This window comes from Balaenoptera musculus, chromosome 20, assembly GCF_009873245.2.
Source record: "Balaenoptera musculus isolate JJ_BM4_2016_0621 chromosome 20, mBalMus1.pri.v3, whole genome shotgun sequence".
Lineage (NCBI taxonomy): Eukaryota > Metazoa > Chordata > Mammalia > Artiodactyla > Balaenopteridae > Balaenoptera > Balaenoptera musculus.
Genome location: NC_045804.1, coordinates 47,483,435 through 47,503,366, shown reverse-complemented (window position 1 = coordinate 47,503,366; position 19,932 = coordinate 47,483,435). Strand labels below are relative to the sequence as shown.

The 19,932-nt window shown below is 50.6% G+C and overlaps 1 protein-coding gene across 7 annotated transcripts in view; it reads right to left on the bottom strand.

The window, feature by feature from the left end:
• Positions 1-19,932, bottom strand: part of RAP1GAP2 (RAP1 GTPase activating protein 2) — a 216,548-nt gene that overhangs the window by 123,140 nt on the left and 73,476 nt on the right. The window contains exon 1 of one of the 7 annotated variants that reach the window (XM_036837487.1): positions 18,483-18,615. The exons of the other annotated variants lie outside the window; for them this stretch is intronic. Coding sequence (XP_036693382.1) covers positions 18,483-18,589 — 107 coding nt within the window. The 5' untranslated portion in view covers positions 18,590-18,615. Of the gene's footprint in view, positions 1-18,482; positions 18,616-19,932 lie in introns of those variants that run through there. 7 annotated transcript variants of the gene reach the window in all.

The window sequence follows — 19,932 nt, the reverse complement described above, 5'->3', positions numbered from 1 at the left end:
AAGACATGAAGGAAGTGAGGGAGCATTCCATGAGAATATCTGGGGGAAAAGCATTCCAGGCAGAAGGAACAGCAAGTGCATAGGCCCTGAGGTAGGAGCATAGCTTAGTGGGTCAAGGAATAGCAAGGAGGCTGGTGTGGCTGATGCAGAGTGAGCAATGAGAAAGGAATAGGAGCCGAGGGGAGAGAAACCACAGGGGGCAGATCATGTAAGGCCTGTGGCATGGTAAGAACTTTGGCTTTTACTGCAGAGAAATGGGAAGCCATGGGAGGGAGGGTTGTAAGCAGAACAGAGATGTGATCTGACTTACGGATTCAGGGGATCATTCTGGCTGCAGTGTTGAGCACAGACTGTAAGAGGGCAACGACTGAGAGCAGGGAGGCCAGTTAAAACGTTACCTCAATAACCCAGGTGAGAGCTGATGATGGATTGGACTAGACTGACTGTTGTGGGGGTGGTGGGAAGTGGTCCAACTCTGGGTGGGGAATGAAGGCAGAGCCAACAGGATTTGCTGATGGATTGGATGGGGGCGGAGGGTGGGATAAGGACAATGTAGAGAAATGAAGGATGGGTCCAAGGAATTTGGCCTAAGTAACTGAGACAGGGAAGGCTACAGGAGGGATGAGTTTGGGGGAGCGGGGAGAGACAGAGACCAGGGATTCCACTTTGGACGTGTTCAGTTTGGAATGTCTTTCAGACATCCAAGTGGAGATCACTGAGGGATCAGCCCAGGCACATGTCCACGTAGGAGAAGGAGGGTGAGACTGAGATAGACTGGCCAGGAGATGGAGGGAAAGCAGGAGGGTGTTTTCATGAGCAAAACGAAGAAAGCATTTTAAGAAGGAGGGAGTATTAAGCAGTGTCAAATGACTAAGGTGAGAGCCCAAAGGTAACCACTGGATTTGGCAACCAGAGCAGCCACTGTGGTGGGGAGCAGAGCCCGGGGCAGTAGCTGGAGGTGGACGTGCGATTGGGGTGGGGGGGGCGGGGCGGGGTTACACGATTTCTTGGTTGATTGACGGGCTGTCTCATTTTCTCCAGATTCAAACCTTAGGCTTGGTTCAAGCTCTATCAGTCTTGGGTCTGATTCTCAGCTCTCCTCTCTCCTTTCTCCTAGCCCACCTCTGCTACCTTCAACTCATCCATCTGGGGCCACAGGTGAGGACAAGGTAAAAGTTTAACTCTGCCCAGGAAATGAAAAGACCTCATTTTCCCCAGTTGGGAACTATAAATTTTTCTGAAATTCCAACCATTCCTCCCTTTGAGTCTTGATTGTTTTTAGTCTTCAAGAGTCTCCATTAAAATGCAAATGTCCCAGCTAGCCAGAAGGAGGGAGCCAACTCAGGCAGCCCTTACAATCTTCATCTTTCTGGACAGCTAACCCACAGGGAGGCCTATGATTCCCCAGCTAAATCCTTCACCTCTCATCCAATTCTCAGGATACAGTCTTTTATTATCCACCCTTTATAAATGACTAAACTAATTCTCCAAAAAATTAAGTAATTTATCTATCCAATCATAAAACTAGGAAGTAGCAAAGTCAGGATTTGAACCCAGGCAATCTGACCCCAGGACCCTCATACCATGTTTTTTCGGTTTCTTCCACTTTTTTTTTTTTTTTTGGTCTGTTGACTTTTTTCACTTTTTTTAGTTATGATAAAACATACATAACAAAAAAAAAAAAAAAAAACATACATAACATAAAATTTACCATACTGACCATTTTAAAGTATACAATTCAGTAGCTTTAGGTATATTCACAATGTTGTCCAACCATGACCACCAGGAAGGTTTTAGTTCCAGAACTTTTTCATCACTCCCAAAGGAAACTGACCTGTTGATTTTTGAATGAGTGATACATTCGTGTAGTCCAAAAGCCAACAATTATTAGAAGGTGTACAGTGAAAGGCCTCGTCTTACCCCTGTTCCAGTCTGTCCAGTTCCCACCTGGCCCATGAAATGGTTTTTACACATCCTTCTGCAGCATCTTTATGCAAATATAAACCAATACAAAGATGGAGTCCTATATTCCCCTTTTTTTTACACAAAAGTTAATATATTATACATTCCACTCTGCACCTTGCTTTCTTTACTCAAAATATCTTGGAAGAACTTTCTGTCGCTACATAGAAAGCTTCACCATTCTTTTTTAAGTAATATAGTAGCCCATGGCATGAATTTGAAATAATTTAGGTAACCAGTTCTCTACTGATAGGCATGTGGTTGTTTCCAACGTTTTGCTATTTCAAATAACATTGTGGTGAATTGACCTTGTACTACACCATTCCACAAGTATGGAAATATACATGCTGGATAAATCCCCAAAAGTGGTTCCCTGGGTCAAAGGGGATATGCATGCATAATGATGACAACTGTTGCCAAACTGTGCTGCTTATAGGATGGTACCCATTGATCTCCCATTAAACTGGTACAAGAAAGAGGGACGGGGACTTCCCTGGTGGCGCAGTAGTTAAGAATCTGCCTGCCAATGCAGGGGACACGGGTTGGATCCCTGGTCTGGGAAGATCCCACATGCCGCGGAGCAACTGAGCCTGTGCTCTAGAGCCCGCGCACCACAACTACTGATACTGAAGCCCGCGTGCCTAGAGCCCGTGCTCCACAGCAAGAGAAGCCACCGCAATAAGCCCGCGCACTGCAATGAAGAGTAGCCCCCACTCGCTGCAACTAGAGAAAGCCCACGAGCAGCAACAAAGACCCAACGCAGCCAAAAAAAAAAAAAAAAGAGGGCCAGGACTTCCCTGGCAGTCCAGTGGTTAAGACTCTGCCCTTCCACTGCAGGGAACGCAGGTTCGATCGCTGGTCGGGGAACTAAGATCTCACGTGCCAGGCGGCATGGCCCCCAAAAAAAAGAAAGAAAAGAAAGAGGGCCCACATGCTCACCCCACACACTGTGCTAGCCCTTGTGTCTGGAACCAATGCCAAAGCAGCTTTTGTCTATCGTTTTACCTGCCCAACTCACTCTTACCCTTCCTCTAGTACTAAAACTCCTCACCCCTACTTCAGGGATCTGATCCTCTCCCAGGGAAAAGAATTCTTGTAGGCACAATACCCACAATGGCCACAGGAATGATCCCCGGACTCAGGGGGGGCCATAATCATTCCCCACCCTCACCCTCATACAGGGACTGATGCAGAGATGGGCACATAATCCAAGCCAATCAGAACTCCTCCTTGGGATCTGTCTAACTGGAATTGGTGGAAAGGAGCTATTTTTCCCTCTCTGGAGGAAAAGGGATTAAAATGTAAAGCCACAGTGGTCTGCAACTGTGGTTTCAATATCATGGGGAGAGATGGCCCAAGAGAATGAAGCCAACACAGAGACACAGACACAAGAGACAGAGAGGAAGAGAGATTGTTCATGGTCCTGGATCCAGCTGTTCCTGAGGCCGTTTCTGCAAATAGGTTATGCCGGCCAATTAAATCCTCTGATCTTGTTTGGCTATTCAACCTGGGCTTCTGTCACTTGCCCTCAAGAGTCCTGACTAATACACTGTGTATAAAGTATAATCCCAATTGTGTTAAAATAGAGAGAAACAGATGTAGATGCAGATGTAAATATACTGTGTGGGAGGGTATGTGTTTGGATAGGAAAAAAGACCAAAGAAAATATATTAAATGTTAATAGTGGTTATCTCTGCAATTCCCCCATCTGGGATTGCAGATGAGTTTTATTTTAGTCTTTGTACTTTTCTGTGTTTTCCAATTTTTCTGCAAGGAGCATGGATTTTAAAAATATAATAAACGTTTCTTTAAAAAAATCAGATCGGCAAGAAGCAGCCCAGAGAGCACTCATAGAAGGTTCTGAGCACGTGCCATGGTCAGGAACAGCAGAGATGTCTGCTCTGCATGGTCCGCGCCCCCTGGGGTGGCTGCTGCCCATCTCAGGCCACTGTGTGTGCACAAACCCCAGCCCTCCGTTGTGTGGCCGTGGGCTCTGGTCTGTGGCCCAAGGTCAGCACAGAGCCAAGGCTCCTTTCTTCATACTCAGCTCATGCTGAGCTCCACCCCCGCATAGTCCCCACCCACCCCTGGTCCCCTCAGCCTCCAGGGAGAGCCCCATAACGCACTGGCAAATGCCCATCCCTGAGCTGTTGACTTCAGGAAAAGAAAACACGGACTACAAGGAGAGCTCACATGAGGTGGCCCGGTCCCTCCGGCGCCTGCGTCCTAGGTTGACCTTCCCCAGCACCACAAGACAATCAGTGGGGAGTGAGGCTTGGGCGGGACAGTGGCCTTGTTCTGACCTCCAACTTTAGAACACGGACTGTTAGGGAAGGAAGGGCTGTCCCTTCCCTGGAGTCCCCCAGGCACTCTGGCTCCACACGCATCTCAGTTTTCACAGAAATGGGACTAGAGACACCTCCACCTGCCTACCCCATCTCCACCCAGGAAAATACTCTCTTTTATCTGCGTTACATTTTAGGGTCCTGAAATAAGATTTTTTTTCTTTTACCACTGTAGCCATTTTTCAGTGTGCAATTCAGTACCGTGCAGCCATCACCACTATCCGTTTCCAGAACTTTTTCCAGAACCCTTAACAGAAGCTCTGTATCCATCAAGCAATAACTCTCCCCACCCCACCCCCCAACCCCTGGTAACCTCTATTCTACTTTCTGTCTCTATGAATTCACCTATTCCAAGTACCTCATGTAAGTGGAATCATACAATCTCTGTCCTTTTGTGTCTGGCTTAGTTAACTTAGCATAATGTGTTCAAGGTTCATCCATGTCGTATCAGAATTCCGTCCCATTTTATAGGTGAATAATATTCCATTGTATGGATATACCACATTTTGTTTATATATTCATCAGCAGAAGGACACTTAGGTTGCTTCCACTTTTGGCTACTGTGACTAACGCTGCTATAAACATGGGTGTGCCAATATCTGTTTGAGTCCCTGCTTTCAATTCTTTGGGGCATATACCTAGGAATGGAATTGCCGAATAAGATTTTTGTTTACACAAATAATTCCATTAAAGAACAAGTGACAATCATTCATTAGTTCTAGTCCCATTTCACAGATAGGGAAACTGAGGGTTACAGTTTGAACACCCTATGCATCAAGAATCACATATGGTGTTGCTTGCCTGGGTTTTTCCGTGAGGCTTCTGGCTGCCCCTCTGCCCTCCTGCAGTTACATCCTTGTTACCTAGGAGTCCCTACGTCTCATACACCTGAGACCTCTGCTGGGTCTGGGCCTCCAACAGGGGGATGGACCACTCTTAGCCGGGGCCTTGTGACCAAGAGCACCTATTGGCTACATGGCTGGAGGGAGTGGTAATCTGTATGCAAGGAATCCAGACTTTCTGGGTTGAGAAGCAACTGGGCTCCACTGAACATCAGCAAAAGAGGACTCAAAGCATGATCCAACCCCAGAGCTGAGGGCCAACCCTGAGGGAGGCCTGGCTGTCCTCTGGGACAAGGTCTAGCACAGTCACACGTCTGACTGCCTCAAAGTTCAGGATGGACTCAGGGAAAAGGTGGCCCAGGGAGCATGTTTACTAAGGCTGCATCCAATATGCCGTATCAGGGAAGAAGAGTGAACACCTCACCCGCAGAGGTGGAAGGCGGCATCAAGAGAGTACCAACAGCTGCAGCCTCCAGTGAAGACTGAACCAAGACCACCACCAGCTAGAACACCAGGGCCAGGAGAGCGGACAGCTGTAGGTTTTTTCCTGCCCTGCTTCCATCCCCTCATCTTCTGATAGCAACACACCAAATTTCCCTAGGTGACCCACCCCTCCTATTGTCTCAGCCCAAGCGACTCCATCTCTGGAACCAAGAGTGAGCACAAGACCCAGACCTGGCTAATCAGTGTATCCTGTCCCTCTGGCCAAAGTCAGGGGTGGGTGCACTACCCACTGTATCCAGTAGGTCATCCTTGGGACTCCGGCTGAAATTATTGGGAAATAGGTTCGCTCTTCCTACTGGTGTTGCTAAACTGGGAGAATGTAAGCTTGAAGCAGACATCACCCGACTTTGTGGAAAACCTGAGGATGAAGCCAACTCAAAGAAAACATAGCCTGGAGACAGAGAAAGAAAGCTGGTGCCCAAGGACACCACTGGAGCCATGGATCCAGCCGTTCCTGAATCTGTGCTCCCTTGAACTTTCCAGTTGACCTAAACCAAAAACATTTCTTTTCTTCCTTTAGGTTAACTGGAATGGGGGTCTGTCACTTGAAACCAAAAGATCCCTGACTCATTCAGCTCAATTGTCCAGCAGAAGAGTCATTTTGGAGGTACCACCCACCTCTCCTCCAACACAAAGACCCTCTAGCCCCAAACCCCTGACTAAATTGATTGCGATAAAACAAATATTACAGAACTCTATTTCAACCGTAACGCTGATTCTGCTTTTCTATGCTAACTGGGGTACCAAACTGCCACGTGGGTTTGGGGGAGGCCCAGAGCATAGAAGCCTCCCATTGCCTAACCTGCGCTTCTCTCCCCGACACTCAGCACCAACCACAAAAGGGACTCAGGTGACCCTGACAGCCTCATTTCCCACTATTCCCCAACATGAAATCCACGCCACAGTCCAACTGGGTTCTGAGCATGTCCCCTGCTCATCCCACCTCCATTCCTTTGCTTACATATCCTATTTAACTAGAATGTACTTCCCCACTTCACCACTCCCTTCAGAAATCTTGTCCAGGCTCCATGGCCCACCTCAAACACCACCAACTCCGTGAAGCCTTCCTCGGGTGGCCTCCAGGGCACAAGGCACATCTTCTCCAGCACCCACCATCTCCGGTCTTGGGTTCACACTACATGTCTGGTCTCTCCTTTGGGAACACAGACTGCTTGAGGCAGGGAGTGTGTCTCATTCTCCTCCTGGACCCAATCGTCCAGGGCCTGGTACACATCCGGTGCTCCACGTATAGTGATGGACGTGAACTGAAACAGCACGAATGAATGTCTGGAACTCAACTCATTTAGAAGCAGGACTGCCGCCTGCATTTGCATTTACGGAGGGGAAAGAGAAGGCAATGTTGCAGAGGGGGTGGCAGCACCTTCCAGAAGCGGGGAGAGGTCAGAGGACCTGAGACGCGGAAGCCAGGTGGCCTTGTTCCCATCACTTGCACTACAGCCTGTGTCCTGCTCCGCGCGGCTGTGCCCCTGGGGGACCTTCTCGGCTATCAGTAACCGGTCTTTGTTGAGGTCACACTCAAAAGCCCTTTCTGGCACATTTGCAGATAGAGTTTTCAGACAGCCTGTTTCAGTTACCTCTTGATTTACATACTGTTTCTGCCTTTGCATCTCAGATTAAATATCTTATTAAAATAAATGTTCTATTAAAATACAGATGGCACGGGTAACCCGGGCTCCAGCCCAGACCTTCCTGTTCTCATAAAGGAGCAGGAATTTCTGTTCTAATTAGTGAGGAAAGCAGCCAAGAGACCTTTCAGCTTATCTGAAGCCTGACAGGACAGACCCCCCAACTAAGGCTCCACAGTCCCCCAAGCACACCCCACCCCCCGGCTAAGGCCTGGTGTTCAAAAGAAGCCCAGCTGCCCGAGAGACCTATCCAGTCCCTTCCTTACAAAATAACGACAAGGTGCTAAAGTGTCATAGTTCAATATCACCTGAAGCCTTTTCATATACCTGGTGAGATGCACTACAGTCCACTTCATAGAAGGTGAAAGTCAAGGGCAAAGAGGTCAAGTAACTTGGCCAGGGTCACCATGTAATAGGGATAGGAGAAAAGCCTAGAATTTGGCAGTAAACAGACTTGGGTTTGAATCACAGCTCTGCTATACAAGCTGAGTGACATTGAACATGCCACCCCTTTTGTTTTTTGGTTTTTATGGTTTTCATTTATTTATTTATTTATATTTGGTTGCACGAGGTCTTAGTTGCGGCAAGTGGGCTCCTCAGTTGCGGCTCACGGGCTCCTTAGTTGCAGCTCGAGGGCTCCTTAGTTGCAGCACTCAGGCTCCTTAGTTGTGGAATGAGAACTCTTAGTTGCAGCATGCATGTGGGATCTAGCTCCCTGACCAGGGATCGAACCCCAGCCCCCTGCATTGGGAGCACGGAGTCTTAACCACTGTGCCACCAGGGAAGTCCCCTGCCACCCCTTTTGAACATCAGTTTTCTCCTCCATGAGAAATGGAGATGACAATGATCAGTCGTGCAGAGAAAGAAATTAGTGAGGTTTAAGTGCCAGCCCAGTGCCATGCCCAGAGTGGAGCTGAATATTAGTTCCCTTCCCTGTCCCTTCTCTTGGGATTCCTGAGTTTTTGTTCTGTCAAACCCAGCCTCGCATAATTTCTGTTATTTTATTTGTGGGTAACTAGGGAGGGCAAGGGAGGAGGAACATCTACAGGCAAATTAACAGTGGCTATTCTGCAGCCCAGCTCCTGCACGGCACCCAGCCGGGCTGCCAGGACCCCTCATTTCCAGTCACAGTGGACCTGCCCCAAACCAAGGAGACCCAAAGGGCATGCAGGGCTGAGACCCAACCCCCAGCCTCCACGTTCAGTTAATTACACATAGAGCTTCCCAACCCTGAGCCTCTTGCTTCCCACACTGTACATCCAATCCCTCGGGGCTGGGGTAGGTGACACAGGTGCAGCCAGGTATGGGTGCTGGGGTGAGCAGGAGGGCACCAGCCCTGTATGGAGCCGGCAGCTGGCACTGTAGGTGCCATGAGGAAGGCGGGCCCAGCCAATGTTGCCATGGCTTCTGATTTCTCAAGAGAAGATGGAAATACACATTTGTAACATGGAACCTTCCAATTTAAAAATATCAGCTTAAAAAAAAAAAAAAACCAGCTTAAAAGTAGAAAACATATGTGGGTCTAACAAGCCCCCCTGAGAACGGGCAGGGCTTTGTGCTGTTCCCTGCGGCCTCCCCAGCACCTGCAACAGTGTCTGGTACACAGTGGAGGCTTCATGAGGATCTGAAGAGTGTGCAGGGGCCAGTTTCCCACCTCTGCCTCAGATTACAAACTCCCAGGTGCCAGCAGTTCTGCTGTCCCCACTCTCTGCAGACAGAACACTGTGGTATTGTAGCACATGACAGTGAAAAATGAGGGGGGTCCCGCCTCCACCCTTACAAGGGTCTGTCCTCTAAACCCGGTGAGAGCTGCGCCTTGCTCGGGGGCTGTTACGAGTTGTTCTAGCCCCGAGAGTAAGCACTTATGACAACAGGTATCAGACAGCGCCCTGATTCTACCACACACATTCAGTGTGGTTGGTAAAGATCTTAATAGTAAAGAAACAGAAGAGTGGGGAGGAGGAGAAGGACAGGGGAGGGGATGGCTCTAACCAACAGCCGGCTCCCTCCTGCCTTTGGAGAAGTGGCCCCGCAGGGTCAGCCCACCCCCGAAGGGCTCCGGGAAGGACTTGGCCAGAGCTCCAGCCTTCATGAAACAGTGTTCATAACTGATAAGCTTAAAAGCAAGTGACAATTTTTCAACCCAGCCTTGCTCCAAGGGCAGCAAATAAACACAGCATCGGCTCCAGGCCCCCACTGAGCACGTCCGGAAGGAGAAGGGAAGGTGAAACCAGGCTCCCTCACCCCTAGAAACCAGTGTGGAGTCTGACCCCATCCACCACGGTTGAACTGGGACTCCCCACTCAGAAATACCACCTCATGACATGAGTTCCCTTTATCACAGGTGTCAAGGCTACCCCAGGTACCACCCAGATGCGAGGCACTGGGCCTGACTCCACAGTAATTATAACTGGAATGTGGAGAGGCCTGAGGGAGCCTGCTGGGGTTCTGGAAAGTGCTACATCTGATCCGGGTGGTGTCTACACAGGCGGATACATATGTGACAATTCGTTGAGCTGTACCTTTAAGGCTTGTGCACTTACTATGTGGATGTTACCCTTCATGACATTCATAATAACAGCAACAGCATGGAGGAAGCACTTCTCAGAAGCCAGGCACTGCATAAGTGCTTATCCTGGGTTCCAGATAATGTAATAGTTAAGAGCACAGTCTCTGGACCTCAATAGAACCGAGTTAAAATCCCTGCTCCTAACCGGGCCCGTGAGCCACAACTACTGAGCCTGCGCATCTGGAGCCTGTGCTCCGCAACAAGAGAGGCGGCGATAGTGAGAGGCCCGCGCACCGCAACGAAGAGTGGCCCCCGCTTGCCGCAACTAGAGAAGGCCCTCATACAGAAACAAAGACCCAACACAGCCAAAAATAAATAAATAAATTAAAAAAAAAAAATCCCTGCTCCTCCACCTCTGATTCTGCCCCCAGCAGGCTTCTCGACCTCTGAGCCTCTGTCCCTCACCTGGAAAACAAAGATAACAACTGGTAGAATTAAGATAGATGTGCACATGAGCCCTTAGCCCAGAGCCTCAAAAACAGTAAGCCTCAAAACGTGTTGGCTAGGGCTTCTCTGGTGGCACAGTGGTTAAGAATCCGCCTGCCAATTCACGGGACACGGGTTCGAGCCCTGGTCCGGGAAGATCCCACATGCCACGGAGCAACTAAGCCTGTGCGCCACAACTACTGAGCCTGCGCTCTAGAGCCCATGAGCCACAACTACTGAGCCCACGTGCCACAACTACTGAAGCCCACACGCCTAGAGCCCGTGCTCCTCAACAAGAGAAGCCAGCCCAATGAGTACACCACGCACCATAGCAAACAGTAGCCCCCGCTCACTGCAACTAGAGAAAGCCCGCGCGCAGCAACGAAGACACTATGCAACCAAAAATAAATAAATAAAATAGATACAACATTAAAGGAATAATAAAAAAAAAAAAGGTGTTGGCTAGGACTTCCCTGGTGGCGCAGTGGCTGGAACTCTGCACTCCCAACGCAGGGGGCCGTTGTTCAGATCCTTGGTCGGGGAACTAGATCCCACGTGTATGCCGCAACTAAGAGTTCACATGCCACAGCTAAGGAGCCTGCAAGCTGCAACTAAGGAGCCCACCTGCCGCAACAAAGGAGCCCAAGTGCTGCAACTAAGGAGCCCGTCTGCTGCAACTAAGACCCGGTGCAACCAAATTAATTAATTAATTAATTTAAAAAAAAAAAAAAAAAGGTGTTGGCTTGTTACAATCATTCAGTCCTCAACAACCCGGGACTTTGGTGCCGTAGGGTCCATTGTAATATATGAGAAAAGTGCCCCCTTCCTGCCAACAGCGCTCCCTAAACCGCAGGCATTTCCTCACCATCTTCCCAATTTTCCCCAAATCCATGTACCACCTATTACTTTTCTTAACACTTTTCTTTAAATGACTCGCCATTTCTTACTTAAACAAATTTACTTTTAAAAAATGTTACGTAACTGTCATACATGGAAAAACAACGTCACTTGACAGAATTCATTTTTTTTAAATAGCTGTTAAAATAAAAAGCACTTGTCCACCTGAAATCATCTTGCCTACCTCCTTTACTTTTTGTGCATCTGGGAGGCAAATAAACTCCGTTTGTTGAGCAGATGGGGGGGTAGGGGCGGGAGGCGGGCCTCATCTGCTTAAAATGACTGAGAAACTTCCTGCGCCCTTCAGCAGCCCCCGTTTGCACAGAAGTGATTTTCGTTGGTTTAACCGAGCAGGCCTGGCAAGCCCTCTATTTGGCAACATCCTGGGAACCAGCCATCTGTGCACCACGCAGGCTCCCAAGAGATAAAGCTGCATTTAGAAAAAAAATGTATATTTGCTAATGGCGACTGTTCGCTAATTCAGACGCCCACTGGCCCCTCTTGGGCATAAATGAAGGGAGCCTGCCTCTGCCTATCAGACAGCAGCCCCAGGACCCCAAATCTAGGAACCCAGAGTCAGGACAGTCCTGGCGCCCAGACCCAGCTTCAGGGTGGGCTGGACTCAGCCTGGACCCTCACATCTATGGGTCCCCAAACCACGCAGAGGCAGGAAGGAGTTAGAGGACTAACAATGGAAATACACATGTGCAAGCAATCAGGTTCATTTCTCTCCAAAATCTCTTCCGGAAGGGAAGGAAAGAGAGGAAAGGGGGAAAATCTCAGACAAGAAAAGGGGCATCTTGAAACCTGTGTCAGAGGGCACTGCAGTATTAAGAGGACCTCGAGGTAAGAAGCAATGGGCACATTTCACCGGGGGAGTCAGTGAGTGAGTTCATTCATTCATTCATTCATTCATTCAGCAAATATTTACTGAGCGCTCCTAAAGTAGGCAATGATGTGAAAAAGGCAAAGTCCCTGCTCTCAGACAGCTCACCTTCTAGGGGAGGGAATGGCCAATAAATTATTTATTACCTACGCTAGATGATATCAGTGAATGATAAGTGCCATGGAGGAAATAAGTCAGAGTAAAGTAAAAACGGCTGGAGTGAGTTGTTTAGGTTGGATGGTCAGAGAAGTCCTTTTGGAGGAGATGACATCTGAGTTGAGAGCCCGATGATGAGGAAGCACAGTCAATAAAGTCACTGTAAAGAGCATGTATAAAGAGCCTGGGGTAGAAGCAAGCTTGGCATGTTCTAGAAACAGAGAGAAGGCCTTTGCAGCAGAAGTACAGTGATCACAGTGAGTGAGGGGGGACGTGTTAAGAGACAGGTTCACAGAACCAGGCAGGGGAAGTAGACCCAGCTTCAGAGTTTAGATTTAACTTAAAGTGTCTTGGAGGGACTTCCCTGGTGGCCCAGTGGTTAAGACTCCATGCTTCCAATGCAGAGGGCGTGATTCAATCCCTGGTCAGGGAACAAAGATCCCACATGCCATGCGGCCAAAAAAAATAAAATAAAATAAAGCCATTAAAAAAAAAAACTTTAAAAAAAATTTAAAGTGTAATGGAGGGCTTCCCTGGTGGCGCAGTGGTTAAGAATCCACCTGCCAATGCAGGGAACACGGGTTCGAGCCCTGGTCTGGGAAGATCCCACATGCTACGGAGCAACTAAGCCTGTGCGCCACAACTACTGAGCCTGCACTCTAGAGCCCGCGAGCCACAACTACTGAGCCCATGTGCCACAACTACTGAAGCCCGCATGCCTAGAGCCCGTGCTCCTCAACAAGAGAAGCCACTTCAATGAGAAGCCCACGCACCGCAACAAAGAGTAGCTCCCGCTCACCGCAACTAGAGAAAGCCTGTGCGCAGCAACGAAGACCCAACACAGCCAAAAATAAATAAATTTAATAAATTTTAAAAAAATAATCAGGGTCTTTTCTAAAAAAAAAAAACAAAAAAAAAAAAGTGTAATGGAAAGCCTACGGAGTAGACAGACTTAATTTTATTTGAACTTTTAAAACTCCGCTGTGGCCGCCATCAGGAGAATGGGTAAGGGGGACGAGAAGCGAGGAGACCAAATAGGAGATTAAAATAATGGCTCAAAAGGAATCTAATAAACTCATTTATGCCTCAAATTCTGTTCCTTAACTCCTCAGACTCGCAGTGAAGTTAGAAATGGGAAGCTGGTTAAAGGGAGACGTTTGTTCTTTAAAGCAACGACAGCCAACCGGGTCAAACATGAGACAAGAGAGGGCGAGGACCAGGCCCTTCCACAGAGGGCAGGACCCAGCCACCTCCTAAGAAGAGAACAAGCGGCCATCTGTTCTGGGGCCTGGGAGCAGACTAGCTCCTGCCTTGTGCCCCTTCCAGCCCTGGGACTCTGGGACTCCAAGGCCAGGACTCCTGGACACTCCTGAGGCTCGGACACCCTCATCCAGGCAGCTTGCAGGGCTGTCACCGGCTCTCCCATGTGAGAACCCAAGTATCATCCATGACACCAGCCTTCAAACCCTAAGGACAAAGCAATCAATGGTTGCTAACATCACAAAAGCAGACAACTGGACAACCTCCACTGGCATGGTCTTACCAAAAAAAAAAAAAAATCAAACCCAAATCTGATGGAGTTTCTAGAACTAAATACCAACTTACAGTTACATAGGGGACAGCAGAACATGTTAAATGACACTCAGAGACTCCATCCACAAAATCCTGACTCTGGGGAACTCCCCAAGACAACACAGTTTCTTCAATAAAGAAATCGTAAGGGGGAAAAAAGAGTTGGAGGAGAAAACTTATAATGAGACATATCACCAATCACACTGGATTTTGTGAATCCTAACCCAAAAAAACTTTTGAAAAACTTTTAGGAGGCAATTAGGGAAATCTGAACACCAACTGAATGTGATATTAAGAAATTATTGTTAACTAAGGGGGTCTGATAATTGCTAGTTTCTTAGAAGAATTCTTATCTTTAAGATACATGAAATATTTAAGAATGAAACGATATAATGTCTGGGATTTCTTCAAAATAATCTTGTGGGGGAGTGGATTGGTAAATAAATGAAACAAGATTGGCCATGAGTTGATAAGGGTTGAAACTGGGTATTATATTACACTATTCTCTCCACTTTGCAGCACACTTGAGAATTTCCACAATAAAGGTTTTTTTTTAAGCTAGGGATAAACTTTTTCTAATACCGTACACAGGAATAACCCACTAGACATCCTACCGACAATGGAGAGACCAGGTTCCTTAGATTCACTGTTCCGCCTCCCCACAGCCTGCCATTCGTGATTTGCTGAACGATGAGTGAATTTATATTTTCCTCCTCATAAATCCCATGGTGAGAGTTGTCCCAAAATAACTACCCCCTGTAAAATGTGGATTTCTCTTTCATTTATGCTAATTGACCTCTCTCCAGTTCAGAATGTCATACCCGCAGCCACACGGACTTTACCCACACATTTCAGAAGGTACAAAATTTGACTGTGTTCCTCTACCTCAGTCCTTCCAGCTAAAGATCCCCATTTCCCCCTCAGAGGGCACCACTCCCCTCACCATCTACTTCTATTATTATTGAAGGGGTGCTCTGGATTTACCCTGCTCTGCCACATCTATATGCTCTGAAAATCAGAGCGATTTTTTTTTTAAACATTTATTTATTTATTTATTTATTTATTTTTGGCTGCGTTGGGTCTTCGTTGCGGTGCGTGGGCGTCTCATTGCTGTGGCTTCTCTTGTTGCGGAGCACGGGCTCTAGGCACACAGGCTTCAGGAGTTGTGGCACACGGGCTCAGTAGTTGTGGCTTGTGGGCTCTAGAGTGCAGGCTCAGCAGTTGTGGCGCACGGGCTTAGTTGCTCTGTGGCATGTGGGTTCTTCCCAGACCAGGGCTCAAACCGTGTCCCCTGCATTGGCAGGAGGATTCTTAACCACTGCACCACCAGGGAAGCCCCCAGAGCGCTTTAAAGGAGCTCTCCATTACAGGGCTTTCCAAACTTCCATCTCCAAGCAAGTCTTCATTCAGGTGCCTCCTTGGAACCATGCTCAAATTCATTCCCCTCTCAAACACAACATTGTTTCTGTAGGATCGCTGGTGATGGAATCCCTGGAAGATGGTGGGAAAGAAGCAGAACCTCCAGGTTGTCCCACAACTCCCAGAGAGCCGTCAGGTCAAGGCTGATGAGCCCTACCCACATTTCTCCAGCTCCAACTGAGGCTGGAGCTTTGGGTACAGTTCTCAGGACCTACCAAGAGTGCCTGGGAGTCTCTTGCTTCTGAGCCCCTACGGGTTACCTGTGTCGTTACCATTCTCCCTGGCACACCTACCTGCCCCCCATATACACTATCTCCAAGTGGCCTGCGGAGGACAGGAAGGTGACAAGGACCACTGGGCCATTACTGCAAGACACACAGTACTTAACATCCCTTATGGCCAACAGCCACAAGCGTTATCTGCACAAGCCTGTCAGTAGAGGTGCTGGGACGATCGATGGGTGAATCAAGCCTTCTGGGAAGGATGAGGAGGGGACCTGGATCTGACCTGACCCTGTGATGAGGGGGGGAAGGAAGGAGGAACTCGGCAAATTTAACACTCATCGTGGAGTTTAGGAAGGTGCTTAAGAGAGGTTGGCAGCTGCAGCCTGCTCCAGGCCCCCCCACGGCCGGTGCCTGCAGAGCAAGGGTCAATCATGTACACGGCACTGATTTCAGACGCTTAAAGACAAAGGAACTCCAGAAAACAAACAGCAAGGGAAGCAAAGGTCGTTTAGCACAAACATGAAAGCAAGCCCTCTCTCTCCTTGGTAGGTTAAATCCATGGCCAAAGCCATCAGGATGGCAGGAGCAACAGAAGACTAGGACAAAGGCAGAGGTTAGGAGGGTCACCACTGTATGCCTGCCTTGCAGGGAAGAGCACAGTGCATCCAGGAGGAAAGACAAGTACCCTGAGCCTGGGACATCCTCACCCCGGCCAATCCCTTCCTGTCCCCTGTCCACGTCCTTCCCTGTTGCCTCACTGCAGCCTCCCCACCCCCAGACTATCTCTGCCCAGGTCCACACCTGCCTGGCTGCCTCCTCGGGCCATGCATGGCTGGTCTGGACTCCTGGTGGGGCTGTCGTCACCAAACATCTTACCTTCGTTTCTGGGACATGGGCCCAGAGAGAGGAGAATGGGAGCAGTTCCAATCAAACCTCTCCATCCCCATGCAGCACTTCCTACCTTTCAGATGCACGTTTACCCACGTTATCGCCCTTGAGCCTTGCACGCCCTTTGTGTGGATGCAGGAACTGAGGCGCAAAGAGATGAAATCTATCACATCACAGTCAACGGAGGAGCCAGGACTAGAGCTTCTAGCCCTCTGTGCAGGGCTTTTGCCATGCTCCCACATTCTACACTCAGAGACAGATGTGTTCCGATGCATCTGCCTTTCTATGGAGCACGTCTCCCTTCTCATCCCTCAAAACAGGTCCAGGTTGTCTCAGAACAGCCATCCCATATCCTTCTGACTTCAGAGGGTTGGATTGTTTACCCCCACTGTACAGATAAAATGCCAAAGGGCACGGAATAGATGAGAATCAAAGTCTACGGGAGAATGGGGCCCAGACATGGAGCCCTGAGCTCCGGAGTCCTGCTGGCAGCTTCTTCAGCTAGACAAGTGTTCCCTGGGCATCAGTCATTCCTAGATCACCTGCAGAATTTCTGCCATATTCTATACCATTTGTACTATTACTACTGTTTCTACTAAATAGGCTCATTCTTGTGACTTGATACATCTAATTTAAAGGGATGCTTTATATCACCACTGCAAGAGGGAAAATTAGTATCACTGGCCAAAACCAGGAGAGAATCCTAAAAATAAACAGTACAAAAACAACCTAAGTTATAGGCAGGCACTGTTCCCCAATTTAAAGGCCCTGAGCCAGAGGTCTGCTCTCTTTGTTATAAAAGGGAGATTAGCAAGTGTTAAAAAGGTGTTAAAGCCAGACTAGCACCAATCTAAAACTTTCCCCTTGAAGAAATTACAGGGATTAGCAGAGAACTGAAAAGGGAAGAACTTTCTCACTAGGTGACTCAATGTTATTTCATGCTTAACCACCTTCAGTTACTTCACTGAAGACTCATCCTGCGCTGTGGGAAACATCAAATTAGACTACGTTATAGGAAAGGGAACAGGAGGGATGAGAGACAACCAAACCATAAGCGGCAACCCATGCCAGCTTCTCCAAGTGCCCCAGTTAGTTCATTGCCCGTCACCTTCCACAGGCACACCCAGCTTCTGGGCAAGCCCAGGGGCCACCAGTCACCAGCCAGGCATCTATGGCTCCACTGCCCTTGTCTTAGCCCTTGTCCAACGCAGAACGCAGCACTAACTCTGAACTCCTCTGGAAATTAGGATGCCGCAGGGCCACCAGCAGTTACCCCAAATCCCCACAGCATCTCTGTGGACAGTCAACTCTAATGACCCCCGGTTGCTGGGAAGCTTTGGGCTCATATACCCTAGCAGAGGAGGGAGGCTATGCCAGCCTGTGTGGGCAGCTCCCTGGGGTCTCGTGGACATCACGTCTGCAGCTGGGGGCTGCAGCCCCGGAAACAACCCCAAAAGCTCCTTTGTCCATCCCAAACCCCACATCTCTCACCCCATAGGTCCTCCAGCCTATCTCTGAAACCGCCTGAGAGAACGATTTTCAACACCCAGGATTAAACAATTAAGAGAGTAAACCCAAGAAAGGTGAAGAGTCAAAGACAGAAAAACCCAAAGACAGAGGGACACGGAGGCAGGGGTGGAGGTGGCAAGCAACCTCCAAACTTGCTCCTCGCCGGCCGGCACCTTGCGCAAAGCTAGCAGATCCCGACCTGGCCGGCACCTCGCGGGCTCAGCCAAGTTGCAGAGAAGCAAATGGCATCCCCAGCGTACTGGGCCATTCGGGCCTGAGCCAGAGACGGTCGCCCGGGTCGGATCAATGCTACTCGCGCTGCAGGCTTTGGGAAGGGCGCCGCGATAGGCAAATTCGGGGAGTGGAAGTGAAGGACTTGGTGACCCTCTGTTGGGGATGAAGTCCGAAGGGTTCTCCCAGCCGCCCTCCGACCCAGCCAATGCCCTGCCCGGGCTTTCCCATAACAGCCAGTGTCGGGGGCTAAGCTTCGAACTCGCTCCCCAGACAGCGACCGGAGTAGAGGCTTTTCCCCATCCAGCTCGGAGCCAAACGCCCTCTTGGAAAAGTCCACCCCAAAGAAAACGGGAATTTAGCCCGAAAGCAGCGGGAAGGGGGAGGTGGCGCTGCCAGGCTTTACCTTTTCTCTTTACTCTGTTTTCGGGATTTGTGCAGGAGTCCGATGAGCACCACGGCGGCGCGGATCCCCGCCTTTCGGCAATGCATCCTCCCCGCCGGCTGGGACATGGCGAGGCCGCCGGCGGTGCCCGGCCGCGCCCTCGCCCGCCCGCCGCGCGCCCCCGCAAGCCCCGCTCCGCGCGCTCCGCGCCGCCCGCTCCCGGCCCCTGCGCCCGCGCCCGGGTCCCCGGCTGCTCGCCTCGCATGGGCCCCGCCCCGCCTAGGTGCGCCCTGGGGGTCAGGTGACTGGGTGCTCACTTCCCGGCGACCTTCAGTGTCTCCTCGGGGCCCGCCGGGCGGCCGGTGCCCGCTCCCCCAGCGCGGGCATTTCCAAGGTTCGCTAGGGGCGCGGCCCGGACGGGCGGCTCCGGGGCTCTGGCTCCGACGCGCCGCCCGCGCCCCGGACCCCGCCCTGGACCCGCCTCTCGGGCCCCGGCCCGGGGCGCCCCGGCTGCGGGCGGTTCAAGCGGCCCGGCCGCCCCCGGAGGAAGGCGGCCGGCTCGCGCTCAGCGCTCCCGGGGCTCGGCGCCCGCGTTCGCCCTCCGCCCCGCGCCCCGGCTCCTTCCCGTCCCGCCGGGCGGCCAGGCCCCAGGGCTCCCTCGCCTCTCCTCGGCCCCCTCCTCAGCGCTCCGTGTCCCCCGCCCCCGCTGGCCGGGCCCCGGGCTCCCTCCCCAGGCAAAGGCGGCTGACGCGCTTTCCCAGCCCGGCCCGCCGAGATACTTCTCCGATGCTGTCACTGTCTTTAAAACAGAGGGAGAAAAAACATGCACCGAGAGGAAACGCGCGTCCTCAGTCCAAGCGAAACTGCCTTCGCGAGCGGGCACCGCCGCGGGCCTCCTCCGCCCGCGGCCAGGCTGCCGGGCGGTTAGAAGGGCATCCCGTGCCCAGCGCGCGGCGCCCGCCCTCCCGGGCCAGGGATCCCTGGCGTTTTGACTCGGCCGTATGCTACCTCTCACCTTTCCCCAAATCCGGGAAAGGATTGTCATGCGGGGGTAGAGGGATCTACTACAGAGTCCGCATCGATGTGGGCTGGGGTCAGTCCCCCGGTTAACATTTGTTTTCCCGGCCCTGGGAGTTTGACAAAACATAGGGTCAATGATAGATTTCCTGGCTGCTACACCTGCACCTCGCGTCCCAGGTTGCCAGGGAGATGCAGGTGGAGGGAGGGGGACCCTACTCCACGGCAGCCGGGGCCCCAGCGCGGGCCGCCTCACACACCCAAACGTGCATTCTTCCCCTCCTCCTACACACCGCGTGCACGCTTCTTCTTCACTTCAGAAGCCAGGCGGTGGGGAAAGGGCCCTGGCCCGGTCTCTACTACGGGCGTGGGGCGCTCCTAAGCCCCACTCAGTCACTTCCATTTGCTGCCAGGAAGCCTAGCACCCTCTCACCACCCTCACCTCCCCCCACCC